The sequence below is a fragment of the Cucumis melo genome, chromosome 2, assembly GCF_025177605.1.
Source record: "Cucumis melo cultivar AY chromosome 2, USDA_Cmelo_AY_1.0, whole genome shotgun sequence".
Taxonomy (NCBI): Eukaryota; Viridiplantae; Streptophyta; class Magnoliopsida; order Cucurbitales; family Cucurbitaceae; genus Cucumis; species Cucumis melo.
The window spans coordinates 24,948,689-24,964,482 of record NC_066858.1 but is presented as its reverse complement, the minus strand read 5'-3'; the positions used below and the strand labels follow the sequence as shown (position 1 = coordinate 24,964,482).

The following is a 15,794-nucleotide window of genomic DNA, read 5'->3' as shown; positions in this document are numbered from 1 at the left end:
ATCAATATTAGATCATTCGAAGTGTCAGATAACAAAATCAAAAGCATTTCGAGGAGGGATATATAATTAGAAAAGGTGAAAGGATTGAGAAGAAAGAGACAGTTGCCATGCATGCACACAATCAAACCTTAGGACAAAAGGAAGGAGTAAGATATAGTGGAATGTGACAGTGCACTCGTGCATAGCTATAGTGAAATAATATAATTGAAGGCTATCTGTGATGGATGGATGGATGGATGGATGTATGGATCACCACTAAACACACTTAAAGCCCAAAAAATATAACCCTGTCATCATTTTTGGGCATATTTTTTGACCTTTGATGCAATCATTAACTTAAAACTTTAAAATAAGAGGAATCTTCTTCAATACCCAAAGACATCATTACATAAAGTTATATATATATATATATTGGGCTTAAAGAAGGGCAGAGCAATTACAGACCATAGGAGAAAAAAGCAGAAGATTCATAACTTTTGTTTTCTTTTTAGATTTTGTTAAGTTATTGCTCCACTTATGAGATTGCTTTTTTATTATTATAGAAACAAACACAAGATCATCACCACTTAGTAGGTGGAGACTTTAACCTTAACCTTTATCTTTGATTCTAAATCATCATATTAATTAAAGTGAAGTTGTAAGTAAGAGCATACTAATATTTTCAAAAGTAAGTTTTCATAGCTAAAAAGGAAGGAGTACGCTTTATTTGATAACCCTTTCGTTTTTGTTTATTCGATTTATGTAAAAGGGAGAATCCATAGTTAACAAGTGGGATGTTGAGGTGTCTTGAATATGTTATCTAACTCTTCCTATAAACATTACCTCCGTATTAGGTTCTTTTCGTAATAATCAAATTGTTTCTTCCTCAATTAACCGTTATCAACTCTTTTAGTTCTTATTCTTTGTTTTTGTCATAATATGGGTTATGGATATTTGAGCAAACCTAAAGAGATGGAGTACATTTCGACTTATCTTTAGTTATGTTCATACTTTGGCCTATGAATTCAAATGTTTGTTTAAAAATTGTGAAATCCAACTTAACAGTTTAATTACCCTCTTCATATGCATACTTTTCAATTTTCACTTTTTTCTAACATTTTTTTCTTTGGTTTTATGACCTTCTCTGTCATATCAGAGACCTCATTTCTTAAAACTTCTTCTTTTTTTCTTTTTTCAATGAAAAGCACATCAATGAAACAAAACAAAAACAAAAACACCTTTCATACTCAATGAATCACGACCACTAGTTTTCTCACCTATCAATTGATTGTATTCATATCCTCTCTACATAACACTACTAACTAATTGATAACAACAATAATTGATATCCATTGTTATGCCAAGCTGTTTTTATTGCATTTTGCTTGTCAGTTTCATTACACAAATCACATAAATTTTTACTTCTCTCTGTTACAACAGTATGGTTGACTGTTTATTTAAAGGCAAAAATGTTTGTATTGAAGTTTGTAGCCTATGGTCATCTAGACTAAGCTGAAAGGTGTGTTTGCTTAATTGTTGTTTCACACGTGAGTGTTCAAGAGTTCATATTGCTCTTAGGGGGTCATAAGTCTTCTTTGCTTTCTCATTCTTGTTTGAGAGAAGCCTTAGAAGGAAATGGAGGAGAGCTCTTTCGTAAGGGTAGCTTTAAGTAAGTTAGTTTGAGGTGACCTTGACTAAGAGTTAGCTATTCGTGACTTACTGTAGAGGGAATCTAACTGATAAATACCTTGTTCTAATAGCTTGACTCTTTCTTTAATGAAGTTCCTTTTCGATGGGCAGAGTCATACTACTCCTGTATAAAGTGTTACGAAACCACCAAAGATACGAAAAACATTAAGAAAAACAAAAGAGAATCAACACATAAATATTATGTGATACACTAACGGCGTGTTATTTACGTTCACGTGGCAAAGAGAAAACAATATTATTAGTAAGAATGTTACAAAATACAGAATAGCGACACTAAAGTTAGAGAGCTTATGTTGTGTACATCTCTAAACCCTAGAGTCATCATTGTATATAACCACAAATAATAAAACATATTGAATACGGATTTTAACTAGGTTTCAAGGACGTTGCTCCCCTAATCGGGTGAGTCCTCTCATACATGGTTGTTTGTAGTGCTGGATAACAGATTCAAGACATTCCAACATCAACAGGTATGTTATATTACATTGAGCTGGGTTACCAATCGTTGTTGTTTAGGGTATTATAACATTATGTTAACTTGTGTGAAATCGTTAACTTCACCTAAATAGTTCATTATAAGTGGAATTTCCCTCTTTTTTTTTTTTTTTTTTTTTGACTTGGAGGATTGGAGCAGAAGAATAAATATTAATAACTTCATGTTCCACAGGTTATGAGGCATATCATTGGTGAGTCATTGAATCTCATTCACTGACTCCAGCTGTTGGATAAGAATAATAATTGAGATACCTCTCATAATTTAGTAGATCTTGTTCTCTTCCCATCTAGATCCAAATTTCAAGATTGCCTAAGATCAGAAAGAAAGGACCAATAGCTTTCTTTCATGGCCGTTCTGACACAAGAATTTGTACTTCTTTCTACAACTTTGAATGTGATTTAATGTTTGGTCGACCAATATTAAAGAAAATAATAATTATTTGAAACAAAACAGTTCCTTCACATATGACAAAAAGGAAAGAAAACAACTCATTAATGAAATGATGAAAACAGCTTATGGTCTGATCAATTGAATAGAATAACAATACATCTCTTTCTGCTAGTTCTTATATAAGGTTTTAAGCTCACACTCAAAAAATTTATTGAAGCTCAAATTGCTGTTATAGTACATTTCATAGAATAGCAAACCAAATCCGTAAGTAGTGAAGAAAATTGTAACTTTATCAGCTCCTCGTGCACGATATAACAGTTGCAATCGACAGAGAGTTGTTCTCAACTGGTGTGTTCTTAGTCACTTACTTTAATCTCTTCATGCTTGTCAAGTTGGCTGAAATTCCCCTTCTGTTTGAAGAGTTGGTTGTGATGATGCCTGCAGTAGAGTCGATGTTCATGCGCTATGTAGTTCGATGGGCTAATCACACATCCTCCATGTGAGCACCTGAAGCAAGCTCTGTGGTATGATTTACTGTCAACTGCCACCTGAAGGAAGAAAGACAACAGCAAGTTTTCAATTTAGCAAACTAGTTTTAGTGCAATTTGATTAGTGCCTTGCTGATTCAAGCATTACGTCATCGATCAAAAGGTCAAAAGTTTAAAAAGACTCAAAACTTGTTTTAGCAACTTGATGAGCACAATACACCAAATCTCGGAAAGGAAATTGAGAGATTACAGTGTCTTAGATTGAGGAGACAAATATATGTTTATAGGATCTTGATACTTGATAGGATCAAATACTTCTTCATTAGTTTGACTAACAATGGAAAGAGAGTGAAAAAGGTGAAAAGTAGAATAGTTTGGGAGAGTTTGAAGTAAATGTATTGATGGAGTCCTTGTATTTGTATACTTTCGACGAATAATCGAAACCTTCTTATTTTTCTTTGTGGGGGTCTATCAGGATCACACTCCTCTTTCTCTCGCATGCAATACACAAACGGACGAAAAGAAAGCTATTCTAAGCCAACATTCAACCAACCTTACCAATTTGTAATTTCCAAATGTATCATATTGTTCCAAGTTGAATTTAGCTATATGGAAATTCCTTGCACTGATTCATAACATAAGCATTGGAAGCAAGTAAAAACTTATAGACATTTAAACTGCATAATGAACATTTACCTTCTCAATTGGATAAACAGTTTTCTTGCAAGTAACACATTTATCTTGAGTTCCAGCAAATAAACTTGACAATTTGCTGTTGGTTTGGACCTTCAAATATAAATCAAATTTAACTTTCACGTGTTAATAACAATATCAAGTAGTTAGATACCAGATCATAAGTATTGATTTCAACAGATAAACTTGGAAAAACGAATCAAGCAAAGAAAAAAAAAACCTGATTGGTAGATCTGTCTGTTCTAACAGTTCTTGGAGTACCTAAAGAGAAGAAAGAAGAATAATTTATAGACTGAACAAGCAGAAGCCATTGCAAATGATTGAACAAACAGCCAATTACCTTCAAAACTTTTTTCTAAGCTTCCAGTCATCTTGAACAACTGATCAAAGTGAGGTTTGCAATACAATACACCCTCAAAGGAGGAGTAATTGAACAACTGGAGCAACAGGAAAATAAAAATGAAATTAATAATAATAGTCGATACTGGTGATGGTGGTAACGTTTCAAGTTACAGATTCCAAGTCAACCTAAATATAGTTCAACTAGTTGAAGATTCAAATCTCTAATCTCTTGTGTTAAGTCCCTTGTGTTATTGAACTCAAGAGACGAACTATGATCCTAATGCACTGAGAAGCATGACCTTACTTGAACAAAAACAGTTCTATAGGTTGTACAACTGTGTCTTGAGTTCTAATGCACCAACAAACTTGATCTTAACACACTCAAAATCTTCGTCAGCAAAATTCCTTGTCGGATAAGCTTCAAATCGGGAAAAATACAATTACAGACTCGAGAAATCTGACCCTTACGAGATATGGAAACCATTTAAAATCATTATGAAATCCTCTCCAGGAAAATTTTAGCCAAAATTACAATACTTGAAGCATTCCAACAAAGGGGTTTTCATTAGTCATAGATAAAATGGAAAATAGGATCATTTTACATCAGTTTGAGACACTGAGTATCATGGATAGAATCTTGATATCTTGAGCAGGCATACATCAATATATTCTATTCAAAAAGTCTATCCGGTCAGAATTGAACAAATTATCAAAAATCAATGAGTATTCTTGTTCATCCCACTTTCAATCTCAATCAACAAGCATACAAGATGCTAGAATGTCTTGAATCTTTTATCTAACACTCTGAATACTCAAAGAACGTTGGTTTAGAAGGTGCGTTATATAAACTCTCAAACTCTACTTTCCACTTTGAATCTGATATCTCCATATTTTCTCTCTAATAACAAACCGTTCAGTCTCTCTCTTCCTCAACGTAGCAACAGTTCAGGTATAGATTATTTGTTTTTTTTTACGTTCTTCTGTTTACCTTCGATTGTAGATTTCTTAACACGAGAAACCATTAAGAATGAAACATATCTGTTTATAGATGAAGAAGAAGAAGGAAGATTAATAAAAAAAGAGATACCTTTAGAGTGCTCTTGCAATGGTGGCATCTGAAACAAGCCTTATGATAAACTTTGTTATCAGCAGTAAGCTGATCAACCAAATAAACAGTCTTGTCACAAGCTTTGCACTTTTGGGTTGTCCCTAAGAAAGCCATCTTCATAAAATTTGAAGGATTCAAAGAAGAAATATTATGAACAGAAACACAAACAGAGCTGAACTGAACTATCAAACTGAGAATAAGAGAAGGGAAAGAAGAAACAGAAGATCTTTCCTTTGCCCTTTTTATGTGTTGTTCCAATTTCAAAATTCAGTAAATTTCCTCTCTTAGTCAATCCAAAACTCTGAGTCAGAGATTACAGCTCAGGCATACTTTGAAAGCTTGACCAATAAATTTCCCATCTAAAACAGCCGTTTACTACATCATTTTACACGTGTCATCTCTTTTATTTGCTCAAAAAAGTGAAGTTTATGTCCCAAGCAGTGGATTAATGTTAGGCTTCAATGCAATTTTTATTAGAATAAACGTTATGTTATTCTTCACTTGTAATGGAAGTAACAGAACCAAGTTTCTCAGTTACAAAGTTTTTTTTTTTTTGATCATATTGATTATTGAGTTAAACTTTTAGTAGTTCGGTTATAGAAGGGGAGAGATGAGTTGTTGAATGAATTTTGTATAAATGAATGAAAGTTATGATGGAAGATGAGAATTTTTGAATAAAAAACTGTATGGCTTTTGAGTAAACAAATGTGGTGACAGATAAGAAATGCATATACAAGGAATTTGAGAGAGTATATATGACAACTTTCAAGGACTATACACATTTTAATTTGTTGAGTTCATGATTTGACATATCACAAAGTCTTCAAACTAATTATTTTATGCAAATACAAGGTGTCAAATTCAATATCTTGTCTATTGAATTTAAATCTAATCTCCTCTCTCTCTCTCTCTCTCTCTCTTCTTCCATCCTTCTTCAACATAAAAATAGTGGAAAAACTTTCATGTTTGATGGTTTTCAATTCAATACTTTAAAAGAAAATTATATTTAGATCATTTCAAACATACCCTTTTAGAAATAATTCTCTTTAGGTTTGGGTAATTAAGCTTTTTTCTTCCTATCATTTACAATACACTCTATAGTATATACTATTTTTTTTCTTCTTCTTTAAACAACATTTTAAAGTGGAAATAGAAAACTTTAAATGGTATTTTTTTTTTCTTTCTCTTTTTAATTTAACTTTATATCTTTTCTCATTCTCCTTTTTAGGCGCCGATTTGGAATAACAATTGAATTAATTTTTGTCCCACCTCCAGTCTCCACCATCCTTGTTGTCCTCAACAATAAGAATAAGACTACATTAAATTTGAATTATTCCTTTTTTTATTTTGTTTAGAAGGTTTTATAAAAATGGAAAATCACCTAATCCACTAGGTATATACATACCTTTAAATAATAATAATACCATAAATAAATAAATAAAGAAAGAAGCATCTTTCTAGGTTGCTAAGAGTAGTTAGGTATTGGGCATTATTTATGCTTAAAAATCATAATCATGTCAATAATAACCACCAGCCAATCTTACTTGTATTTCTAATTTGTTTTTAATTTTCTTCATGTGGGTGTTACTTCTAATTTAATTGTCCTTTTTTTTTATTAGAATCTAAACCTCACTCTTTAAAACAAATCATGGATCAATTTAATTAATTTAATTTTTTCGACAAATATATGAGATTAAATATCAATGGATCATAAAGTTTTCAAGTTAAATCATCTCCTACTCGAATAATTTCAACCGCATAAAAAAGAAAAACTGACCTTTTATAAAGTAGTTTCATAGTAATTTTACGATGAAAATCATCATAAGTGTTATGACTAAATTAAAAAGGGAGTAGACAAAATTAAAAGGATGTTTGAATCTCCGCTCCAAATTAAATCAACCAAATCAAATCCATCAATCTAAACCGAATTGAATTTAATAAAATTTTAAAAAGTGCAATAATGAAAATTCAAATAAAATCTTTTAAGCTAACATAAAAAGAGAAAAATGAACTCGCACTTACTCTAAATTAAAAATCCCATATTTTTCCCGGGGTAATAAAGAGGCGAAAAAGAAAGACTTAAGAAACCAACAAATCAACGAGCGAAGCAAAATTCGCCCACCGACCATGCGAGTTCTATTTCAAGCTTTGAAGCAGGCAATGGAAGCTTCATAGAATGTGTTCAAAATGATGTAAACGTACTCTGATATCCCCTTAAGATGTTACAAAATGAAGGGTACAAAAAGAAATTATTGATGATATAAAACCCTACAAGGAAAAGAAAAAAAAAAAAAAAAACTCGACCTTTATTTAGCACACAGATGCAAGCATTAAGGACTTTGCCAGACATTTTAATTGCCAATGGATACAAACTCCATCATGTGCTTTCGCTACCTGTCTTTGCCTGTCGAGCTTCTTGTCGCATGGTCGCTTTCACATAGATTTCATAGCAACATCCTGAAAAATATAATGATAGAGATCAAAAATTTATTTATTTTGGGGTTGGGGAAGTAAAAGATGTAAAAATGTCATTCAAAGGAATGGAAGAGATACTAAGGATTGAGTTGTAAGTCGAGAGTTAATATATTGGAGTTATGAAATCTATGTTTAGAGCGTAGAGTTGTTTAGTCTAGAAGAGAAGATACAATAGAAACTTCAATTGCGAACACTTTTTCTTTTCTTTTTAGTATAAGAGGGTAAAATTTTCAATAGCGAACACTAATGAAGTTGATGAATTTAGTTATAAGTTGGTAGACCAAACATCCCTTGAGAGATATTCTTCCTACCATCAAACATGGGTAGATAAAAGAACAAAAGAGTCCCTTTGACGAAAGAGGATAAATTAACAAATGATTTGTAAGACTTTGACGAGAGAATTTCTCCATCTCTTAAAATGCTATGCATGTTGTGTTAGAATTTATGTCATTTCTTTCTAAACAAGTGACCCACAAAACAGATCTTGACGCTTTCACTCCCAAGCTTTTCCACTTAACCACCTGACCAATAAATTTTCAGGAAAAACTGGAAGTACCGTCCTATATTGAAAATTTTACCCTCCTATACTTGGTGTGTGGATATATCCCATTTCCCCCATCTTTTTGTATATCCCTTTGATAATGAATGTTTTTATTTCTTGAAATAAAAACAAAGATAATGGTAACATTGCAGAAATTAAAATAAGGAAGAAAAAAAGAAACTTCTAGTGACCAGGAGAGCTCAGAACATAGAACATGAAAAGAGAAAAAATCAAAGATGTTTCGACACCATGCCAATTCACACATCAGGCAGCTGTTAGGTACTTAAGTACCTTGGAGAACCACACCCCAAGGCAACAATAGGGGTGAGAGAGCCAAGCCGCTTAAGTACCATATTGTTCGTCCCATAACTAACTTGGTTCTTAACAGTACCTCATCCTCGAAAAGTCGACACCCCGACGGCTACTCTTGTGGTACTTCACTTGGCTACTCCCAATCAGAACCCTACACCAGTTCCACTCTGAAACATCGACAACTGACTCTGATACTATTGTTAGGTACTTAAGCACCTCAGATAACCACATCCCAAAAGCCAAATATTAGGATGGGAGAGCCAAGCCACTTAAATACCATATTGGTCATCCCATTCTAACCAATGTGGGACACAAAGCATTGCATTCCTACCTTGGTTCCTACATTACAAAGGCATCTCATAACTACCTTGGTTCCTACAATACAAAGACATCTCATAACTACCTTGGTTCCTAACACCAACCTAGTGTAAATGCGAGGCACTCAAAACTGGAGAGAGAGAAAAGCTTCACTGTTCACATTCTAGTCATGGAAATAAAGTTTGTGGGGAGATCAAATGTTAGTGTATGAGCTCAGTTACTTAGGCACGGCAAACAAGATATTGCCCACATCTGGAAATTTCACACGCTTCACTGGACTTAACGTTAAAACTTAAAATGTTCATTTTCTACCAGTTTGAATTGTCATTTTTGGAGAAATCTGAATAATAGGGAGCATTATTGGCATCCTTACGAATGTTTTTGGAGATGAGGGCTCTAGGCTCTAGCATATGGAGGCTGGAAGCAAATATTAAGTTCAACTAATGTAATATTGCTGAATCAAACTATGGAAACACAGAGTTGCCTAATAAGTTGGTGAATATGATGTGCAGCTTAGAGGTGGTCTTCATTTTCTTACTGCTTCGCAAATTAATCAACACTCATGACCTGCTTGACAGACATATTTTCATATATATAGGAGTGTGAGCGAGCACGCGCATGAAACCTCAAGGTGGTTAAAGCTCATTGGAGAACTAGATTACCAGGCCTCTAGAAACCGGTCTCTTGACCACTTCAATGGAAGTAGCCGAAAATCTTTTGTTTGATTGGGTTTCTGCAGAATTATTAAGGACCCAAATTATATGGCGGCAATTGGCATCACTGGCAACCAAGATCATATTCAGTATAATCATTCCTGTTTTTGTAGAGAATTAAGGGAGCTAAGAAGAAAGAAAGAGAAGAATCTTTTGAGGACAGAAAAGCTCATATGAACAATGTCTGGAAGAGTGTTTTGTTTTGCTGTTCTCTTCAAGGAGAGTCATACTAGATTATTATCCTGTTTGTTATGTAGTATCTTGAAGAATTTTATTGTATTCCTCCTCTTCTACTTTTTAGGTAATAAAAAACTAAAGATTTCTAGGTACTTTCAGGCTAGCCAAAAGTCAAGGAAATAGAAATTTTAACTAGCTATTAAAACACGTCAGTATCATTCAACACAAACAATTTGTAAAGAGAATCAAAATTGCAAAGAAAATAAGTAACTTGTATGTGCATTTACTACTTGATCTAATGTCTACCATGATACTTAAATAAACAGGAAAAATAGCTACTTAGACTTTCAATCGACCTGTTATTAGCTAGCTGTATCACCTAATAACATCCTTAGATAGAACTCAAGGTTGAGACCACTAAACTGTAAATGAAACTAATATTAATCTGGCAGTTACCACTATCCTAAATTAAGAAAACCTGTACCTGGTTTGGTCAATAGAGTGGCAAGTTTGAATGACTGTTAGTACTAAAAGAAATATCATCTCCAAAATTCACATATCAGTAAAAGTTCTTATAAGATAAATCCAAAATTTCGATCAACTTAAACATTGGCATTTATTTAACTAAACACTATTTTGTTCTGAATTTGAGTCTCAAGTTTCTTCTTTTGCAGTCATTGAAACCCAACGAATCTACTAAAAACACACCATACAAGCTGCTACCCCTTTCTTCCACTTCAGTAGGTATTATTTCTACCTTCTGAGTTAACCTAAGATACTTTTCAGCTAATACAATACTAAGAATAAACCGGATCAAAATGCCTAGAGCTAATTTTCACCTCTAAGGAACGAGTAAAGACTTGACATTCTTGTAACACAATAAGAACGTACACCATCCAAACATTTCATCCACACACACACCATCCACATCAATGTAGCTATAATAGCAAAAAGAGCAGAGCAAGAACCCCACGGGCCAAAGAGAAACATATTTTATTTAATGAAAAAAAAGGACCAATACCTGCAATAACCACAATTGTCAAAACATCTCCGAAAGTTTTGAGTCGAGAGACGGCTTTCTTGTGTGATCTGAACCGCCTAAGACAAGGGTCCTCAGCTAATAACTGCCAGACATTCAACATAATAAAATTCAATGCACCAATAAATCATTGCAATGATCTACACAAGAACTAAACTGCATCAAAAAAATACAAGAGGTGAACCAAAAATTTGGTAGACATGTTAACCTATCCACATGTATAGCCAAATCCTTCGCGAAATGAAGGAATAAATACTTTCTAAAATACTTCCAACTTCCAAGTATCGGTGTGGAATTCATAGTTGCAAAGTTTGAGAACACGCATGCAAATCAACCCTTTAATATTCAGAACCAATAAATAAATAAATTTCACGAAGCTTTCATGCCATAACATCGTAACAGATTAATGTAGAAAACAGCGGCCGTTAATTTCATGGACCTAAATGTAGAAGCTCAAGCAGTTCGATCTAAACAGCTTCGGAAAGAAATTCCATCTATACTGACATAAAGCGAAAATAAGTAGATAAAGAATCATACGAGATATCAATCAACTTAATGGAGCTAGTAAGAGGTAAACAAGGAATTAATTAACTATCCAAACCGATGCAATAAACAGGTAGAATAAAAATTAAAGACGGAAAATAATAAGAAGAAGAAGTTAGATATGCTTACAGCCTTTTCACGAGTCCCTGGTTCGACGTGAAATCCACGGCGAGAAGAAAGTGAGGAAGGATCCACCTGTGGATCAACCAAAAGGTGAAAAGATTGAATGACGAGATAATTTAGGAAGGAATTGAAGGAGAAAGAACCTGAGATTGAGATCGGAAATGAGAGGCAAGAGTGGATTTGTTGAGGAAAAACGCCATTGTGGAAGAGTAGGAAATGGGAGAAGGGAGAAGGAAGAAGAGAGAAGTTTAAAGTGAAGTGGGCTTCCAAAACCTTTCACCTCTTTGGCCTCCAAGGTGGTCGTCAGTGGTGAATGTGAAAAATTGAAAGTAAAAAAAATATCACCTGACCGTACCAAAATACTCTTATCGCAAAACGACGTCGTAAGTTTTAGAAAAAAAAAAAACTTTAATCCTTCTTAATTGCAAAATAGTTTTAAATGTTCACTATTTTAACTTTAGTGGAATAACAAGTCTTTTGATCAAAAATTTTGAAATTAAAATAGTTTAGAAAAATTTATCATGATAGACCAAAACAAAAATGGTAGTGATGTTTTATACAATTTTTTTAATTTTATTTTTATTTTTCTAAACTAAAAATAATAATAATAAAGTGAATTATAATAAATAATAAAAATTTGAAACTATTTACAAAATATAGCAAAGAATTTACGTATTGAGAATTCATCGATTTTTTTCTTATTTGTACATAATTTTAATTTCTTTTAGAAAATATTATTTTGATCTTTGTACTATAAATTTAAAAATTTTAGTTTTTATATTTATAATAAATTTGAAAATTAATCCTTTATTGTTAGTTTATTATAGTTTTATTATTATTATTTTTTGCTTTTTATTAGCATTTTCAAGATAAATTTTTAAAATATAATTACATGTTTTGTTTTTTCTGCTTAAAAACTATTAAGATTATTTAAAATTAAAATTGAACAAATTTGAAGACTAAAATTGTGTTTTAACAAAAGATAAAAAAAAAAAAAAAAAAAAAAAAAAAAAAAAAAAAACTTTGGATTAATTTTTGTATTTTTCCTATAAGGTGATGCAAATTAGTGTTGAGCGAATTTTGGTTAATCTTGTGGAAGAGAATAGGAGAAGTGGATTATGGGTAGCCACGCGTTTAAGCATGCAAGCAAGCAAGCAGTTTACGAATCATTCCTTCATTTTGGTCAAGCCTTCAAATGCAAACCACAAACGAGGAACAACAAGCTAGAACATGGCGTTTGGAGGAGCAGCTGCCACTGCCATGGCCTCCAAATTTACAACAACAATCACCAGTCCAATTCGACTGATCTCATCTTCTCACCTTCCCAAGCTCGGCCTCCATAGCACTCGACCCTTCTCCCCGTTTCGAACCACCAATCAACTCGGTAACATTCATTCTTCATTCTCGTCCTCGTTTACTTTTTCTTTCCATTTGAATGATGTTCTTGTTCTTGAAGTAATCTTTGAGATGGATTTTTTTTTTTTTTTTTTTGAGTTGCTGGAGCTAGAAAAGTGGGAAATGGTTTGATTAATTCCACGTTCATGTGTGCGCATTTTGCGGATTAACCCATCGTCTTAAACCTAATGGAGAATCATGGTTAATGGGTTTAAGAGGGGTATTTGCAAAAGATTTGTCTGATCGAATGAAATTAGCTACTTTAGGAAAATGACACGCTACAAGCTGTTAGTTTTCCTTGATGATTGATGAACAATGCAATGCAGGATTGAAATACCAAGTTCGTGCTATAAGTGAAGCTATAGTAGATCCTGTTTCTTCAAATAAAGAGAATGGAGAAGGATCGTCTCAAAGTTGGAAGATCAAAATGCTCTATGATGGAGATTGCCCACTCTGTATGCGTGAGGTTGCACTGAGATATCTCATTCACTTTTAAATTTTAGCCTTTGACAATGGCTCTTTGATGGTTCAGTCGATTTTGGGTGTTTAAATTGTTCTTTGATGTCCCATTTTTGTCTAATTATATGTGAATTCATGGTACTGATAGGTTAATATGCTAAGAGAGAGGAATAAGCAGTATGGTACAATCACGTTTGTTGACATTAGTTCAGATGATTACACGCCAGAAGAAAATCAGGGTCTTGACTACAAAACCGTAAGATTTTGATTATTTCTCTTTTCCGTATGATTGAATATTAGGTACTTAATTATCCGAATTGTGAAAGAGGTGTAGAGAGACAACAATTAACAAGATGATGAATCATGCTTGATACTAACGTTACTGGATTTTGAATGGTATTAACCCCATGAATTGTAGACCCATCATTATACTCTTCTCTTCTTCACTCTGCATTTGTGAAATTCAAAGACCTCCCTAGTGCATAAGAGTGTCTGTACGGAACCCTCTATGACAATTAGTTCTCGCTATTGAACTAAAAGCCAAAGCAAACAACTATTATTGAGAAGTTGAAAACTACTAGTTCACGTAAAATGCATATTATATGAGATTTTATATTCTTGTCCTGCAAGCAACAGTTTTGAAGTTATGCACTTCCTATTTTCATATAGGTTATGGGAAGAATTCATGCGATCCTTGCAGATGGTACTGTGGTCAGAGATGTTGAAGTATGTGCCCTATTGTGTTCCTTTTGTTGTTCTAATTTAGGTCCAGCTATAAAATTATGATTATATCATGTGGTTTGCTGTTGGGTCATACATCGTTTCAAACTTTCAAGGTGTTTATTCCAAATATTACGCTTTTTCTCTGTTTTGGGGTCCTTTTTTTCTGTATTGTTTCTTATGTCAACCTTAGACTCATTATTTATCAGCTATTGATCATTTATTACAGATCTTGCTCAAATATTAGATGTCCAACAACCTTTAGGAAACATGTTTACTCAATAATCTCAATAGATACTTTGTCTATTTTCACCCTACCTCTGTTGCAGGCCTTTAGAAGACTTTATGAACAAGTTGGTCTTGGATGGGTATATGCTATTACAAAATACGAACCAGTAAGTCTTCTCAAGCTTATTTGATCTTTCATCCATTTGTTTTGTCAGAAGTGATCCCACAGACTATTCTCTTAATAGTTCCACATCGATGCTAATGAGCAGCTTATTGTCCACAGGTTGGAAGATTAGCTGATGCCGCATATGGTCTCTGGGCGAGGTATCGTCTTCAGTTGACAGGTGAAATACGAGCAAGTGATTTTTAGATCATATAGTTACTATGTCTATACGGGATCCTCGATGACCATGTACAGAAGTAAAAAGCAACTCCATGTGTATGTCTTGTGTTACATATAGCTTCATGTCTCACACATCCAAACCTGCGTTCTTGTGTTTAGAATGTTCTGCATGGTTAATGGATTCTCGGCAATGAAAGTATCCCCATGAATATTCATTTATTGATTGATTCAAAATGCTGTCTACAGCCTTCAAAAATCAATTTGTACCTACCATTAACAAAACTCACGTCTTAAGGTTCTTGATGATTGTGATCTCTAAATATTTTCCATTGCAATTATCAGGCAGGCCACCTCTAGAAGACATTCTGGCAGCACGAAAGAAAAACCAGGTAAATTTATGTGCTTGGTATGAACTATCTTTTTGCCTTTCCCCGACCACGAGATATATCCACCAGCTTTAACTTACAAGAATGAGTTTCCCACAAGAAAGAATTTAAAAATTCTTTTTTGGGCTATCTCATGGCTTCTAAGTTGACAAAGAAGTACAATAGTAATTTCGACACATTTTTCTGACTTTTCAGTTTGTGTTTTACAAAATATAGAAGCCTATCTATGAATATACACATACGTGTTGGACTTTCTGTTTTCTCGACAGGATGAAATATGTAATGACAGCAATGCATGCAAGAGGTAATCCTTCTACACGGGATGATGATTCTCGCTTGGCTAGTTGAATATCAGAAAGGGGTTGGAAAACGACTTGAGCTATGAAACGTCATTAATTTAAAGGCCAGTAGCTTCTCTTGCATTCTTGTATTAATGGATGTCTACTAGGCTTATAGCAATACCTTTTTTTCTTCTTTCTTGGGGTAGGAGATAAATCTTTGACTTCGGATCGATAATACAATATTTGTAATATAATGTACTTTGGTAAGATTCAGAGGCACTTCTTCCCAGCTCCTTGTACTCAATAATCTGTTACTTCTCCTAATGAAATATATTTGTCTGTGCTTATTCTAACAGAATGCTAATGAAATCTACAATTCCATCTTGTTGGTTCCATTGTGTTATGAAATGTTTTTTGTCGAAATATAATACATCTTTGCCGAATTTATGAGGGGTTCTGATACTTTTTAACTTCTACTATTCTGTGGTCCCTCCAGAAGTGCATTTTCTAAGTTACACAGAAACTTACAGATGAT

The 15,794-nt window shown here is 33.4% G+C and overlaps 3 protein-coding genes across 4 annotated transcripts; 1 reads left to right on the top strand and 2 right to left on the bottom strand.

Annotated features, from left to right (window-relative positions):
• Positions 1-2,685: 2,685 nt before the first annotated feature.
• On the bottom strand, positions 2,686-5,676 carry LOC103493931 (LIM domain-containing protein WLIM1-like). The gene is made up of 5 exons (XM_008454899.3): positions 5,186-5,676; positions 4,097-4,193; positions 3,977-4,017; positions 3,760-3,849; positions 2,686-3,123 (listed from the first exon to the last, which is right to left on the bottom strand). Exons 1-5 carry the CDS (start codon positions 5,324-5,326, stop codon positions 2,932-2,934), a joined length of 561 nt encoding a protein of 186 aa, XP_008453121.1. The 5' UTR covers positions 5,327-5,676; the 3' UTR covers positions 2,686-2,931.
• Positions 5,677-7,285: 1,609 nt separating this feature from the next.
• On the bottom strand, positions 7,286-11,757 carry LOC103493932 (succinate dehydrogenase subunit 7B, mitochondrial-like). The gene is made up of 4 exons (XM_008454901.3): positions 11,591-11,757; positions 11,454-11,519; positions 10,764-10,866; positions 7,286-7,663 (listed from the first exon to the last, which is right to left on the bottom strand). The coding sequence occupies exons 1-4, from the start codon at positions 11,645-11,647 to the stop codon at positions 7,584-7,586; spliced, it is 306 nt and encodes a 101-aa protein (XP_008453123.1). The 5' UTR covers positions 11,648-11,757; the 3' UTR covers positions 7,286-7,583.
• An 835-nt stretch (positions 11,758-12,592) lies between these two features.
• On the top strand, positions 12,593-15,617 carry LOC103493933 (uncharacterized protein At5g50100, chloroplastic). Of its 2 annotated transcripts, XM_008454902.3 has the most exons (8): positions 12,593-12,831; positions 13,169-13,308; positions 13,450-13,557; positions 13,971-14,027; positions 14,351-14,416; positions 14,533-14,593; positions 14,935-14,981; positions 15,248-15,617. In XM_008454902.3, exons 1-8 carry the CDS (start codon positions 12,678-12,680, stop codon positions 15,284-15,286), a joined length of 672 nt encoding a protein of 223 aa, XP_008453124.2. In that variant the 5' UTR covers positions 12,593-12,677; the 3' UTR covers positions 15,287-15,617. The 2 variants fall into 2 exon arrangements, with proteins under 2 accessions (XP_008453124.2, XP_050937062.1); XM_051081105.1 differs by lacking the exon at positions 13,971-14,027 and having other exon boundaries at positions 12,616-12,831.
• Positions 15,618-15,794: the final 177 nt, after the last annotated feature.